The 3349-nt window shown below is 37.1% G+C and overlaps 1 protein-coding gene across 5 annotated transcripts in view; it reads right to left on the reverse strand.

Moving 5' to 3' along the window:
• Positions 1–465: 465 nt before the first annotated feature.
• The window catches only part of LOC147026201 (dynamin-1-like), a 176466-nt gene continuing 173582 nt past the window's right edge, over positions 466–3349 (reverse strand). For all 5 annotated transcript variants that reach the window (XR_015058152.1, XM_085881375.1, XM_085881374.1 and 2 more), the window contains one exon: positions 466–1180. Coding sequence is in view for 4 of the 5 variants with exons in the window: in XM_085881375.1 (XP_085737501.1) it covers positions 1147–1180 (34 nt within the window). In the remaining variant the exon portion in view is untranslated. The remainder of the gene's footprint in view (positions 1181–3349) is intronic.

Here is a 3349-nt window from a genome sequence, read left to right on the forward strand (position 1 = left end):
TACCCCAGCCACTTCAATTTGACCTTTATCCTTCAGATGCATTTGGCAGTGATATTCACAGGCATGATTTGAACTGAATGGCCTTCAACCTGTGCTATATTTTCATTTGAACTTTTGTTGTGAAATTGTTTTTCTATTCATGATGTCAGTTAAAATTAGGGCGTTCTGAATGAATTAAAAAAAATTAGTTGATTAAATTTTTAAAAAACCTCAGGTCTTTCCATTTGAACACGACTATTCAGCCAATCACATAACACAAATAATCACAGGCAGTAGTTTTGATTGTTTTTTTTTTTTAATGTCTTTGCAAGGGCTTTTGTTGTAATTGCTGGAGAACATGCATTGTCCACATGCATTTTGGGAAATACAGGCTTTAGGAAACGCAAAATTAATCGCAAATATTCCAAAGGTAATATTGCCCAAATGTCTTGTTTCAATTGATGTTAATAATTGTGAACACAGATATAAATCCCAGGTAGCAATCTTTATTTTCACATTAGACGTTGAATTTTATCGAAAGATCATCAGGAAATTGCTTCATTGCGAAAACCAAAGTTAAACCACGTGCGTAGTCTGCAGTGCATGGCCAAGGCTTAACAGTACAAGTTATGATTATGAATCATAATCATACCACATGGATTGTGGGTCCACCCCTTCTCTCCCTTAATCCTCATACTTTCAAAACAAAACAAAAAAAAATTACAAAAACAAATATAAATTTTAAAGTACAGTTACAACATTGTTTGTAAAGAAATCCGATTCGGACCTTTCAGCGGCAGGTAAATCCATAAAGCAAGTGGAGAAAACAATCGTGAGCAAGTTTGCACCAAAGAAGTTGATCGATTAAAAATAATAAAGATAATAATATTAATAATAATAATAATAATGTAATAATAATTATCAGCACCAAATCGAAAAATATGCACCAAATGCATACTTGATTTGTTGAACAAAATGCAAATGCAGTAAAATCAGTGGAAGTGTCAGAGAGGATGACGGGGGTTGGGAGGAGGGATAAACTACTCACTCCATGTCTTTTAAGCAATATGCATCAAGACGCAAGCAGACATTTTCATTTACAAAGCAGCTGTGTTGGCTGGAATCAGTTTGAATGTAAAGGGTTGAAGTGCGTGGAGACGACTTTTACTATTGTGGTCTTGAAGGGATGGATGGAGGCCGCCTAGGTTGATGGAAAATAAGAAAACAGAGAATGACAATTATTTAACGACAGGTTTTGACTTTCAATTAGATTTACAGTAAAATGCTCTTGGGCTAACTCTATGGGACAGCAAAAATTGCACATTGCATCTTCAAATTACACCCAGCCCACACAACACTTTAAAATAAATAAATACAACAAATAATTAAAACTCCGACTAATTTTACAAATAATTATTGAGAACAATTTTGTTGTCCCCCAAATAATTATGTTGCGTGGCCTTTTAAACCTACATATGTAAATGTATATGTATAATTTATATTTACACTGGAGGCAACTGTACTTTCACATGAATTACAGACAGAGACAATGGACAAATCAGAGTATATAGTATTTGAACCTAGGATCCCAGAATGATAATAATCCTTACTATAATTCATGGACCGGTGTGTGTGACGCTACTCCTCCTACAGTTGTGGGATGATTACATCCAGACTTGTTACATAGGATCAGCATGACCCCAATTAGTGCGAAGGGTGAAGGGGTGCACTATTATTACCGATATATGGTTGTTTGTACATGCTCGATCCTTTTTAAATACCAAGCATAAAGCAAGTAAGCAGCACGTACCATTTTAAAGACTTTGGTATGACTCAGCCAGGGTTTGAACTATGGACCTCCCAGACTCAGAGCAGATACGCTAACCATGAAGCCACCGAGAACAGTAAAATCAATGAGTGAAGTCAACGTCGTTTGTATACAGCACAAGGCTGCAGTGTAGCATCATTTGCTGAGGATGTGGCTGTGCCGCTGATGCAATGCCCTCTGCTGGTGAGAGCAGGAATTTGGAATTTGGCCATGGTGTTGGCAATAGCTCACTTACTCTTTGATATTCAACAACTAATGTTGGCAGACAGGACGCCCCGTTTAACATCCATCCGAGGGACGGCACATATTGATGAATCACCCTGCCTGTAAAACACCGGGATGAGGGTTTATAATAGCTGGGTCAGGATTCAAACCCAGGCAAGACAGCTTAGAGTAGAGTGTGCCTACCTCTAGGCAATCCTGCCAGCAGATAAAGTGAAGTCGTCATATGGGTTTATAGAGGCCAACCGTGGTTGATGTAGCGGTACTCAAAAATGTGACAGTCGTCGTAGAAACAATAAGGCAAGACAAATAGCAGTCACAAACAAGAAAAGGACGAGTACAAACATCTGGTACAGCTTTATTTTCAGAGCAGTGAGTGAACACCAAGTACAACAGACTGTATATATGCTTTTCATTTTTAGTGCATGATACCATAAATATACTTTATACGGTAAATAACATTATTGCTCAGGGCCTTGTGATGGACAAAATAATCCTCACAGTAAGCTTATGTGCAAAATCACATTCATATTCGTTCTTAACATTGGAATTGTCACATTCTCTTGTTATGATAGTTTTTAGAGAAGTAACAATGTGTCAACTGCTCACAAGTAAAAACAGATTGCTCCCATCTAAAAACACACTCAGATGTTGCGATATAAACACAGGGATAAAGAGACCATTTCACAGTTATGAAGATATTTTCATCCTGTAGTTGTTGCACAAGAACATGGATGGATATAGCTCGATTTGAAAATTATCAACAAGAACTTTAGAATCATTCAATCTTGTACAACATATCATGTCTGTGGTGTCGAACTATGAGGTATTGTCATTCTGAAGGAAGCTTTTGAGCGTCGATTGCTACTATAGCATAATTAAAGCTCTCCAAAATCTATTAAATAAACAGAAGTAATCTAGGATGTACTGAAATACATTAACGAGCAACATCGCTCAACAGAGCTTTGAAGCACCGATTCATTAGCCCCTCCGCCCACATAGTTTCACAATCACTTCTGTGATTGTCTGTTTGTTCAGGCCATAACTTTTTTTCACCATTTGAGCTTTCGTCAAATTTTCAACAAATGTTAATAAGAATATTGGGAAACGCAATTAACAATTGGGTCAAAATCTCGAAGGGAAAAGTCACAGTAAGAAATAGGCCTCATGAGCCTGTCTGCCGCGCATCAGTGCGAGATGACAGGGTTTAAAAAAACAAAAAAATGTTTCAGCGTTTATTTATTTATTTACCATTTGAGCTTCAGTGTGTCTGTCCAGGCCAGAATTTATTTTTATTTTTTTACTCTTTGAGCTTTTGTC

The sequence above is a fragment of the Eptatretus burgeri genome, chromosome 5, assembly GCF_056783735.1.
Source record: "Eptatretus burgeri isolate ZD-2024b chromosome 5, Ebu_testis_v1, whole genome shotgun sequence".
Taxonomy (NCBI): domain Eukaryota; kingdom Metazoa; phylum Chordata; class Myxini; order Myxiniformes; family Myxinidae; genus Eptatretus; species Eptatretus burgeri.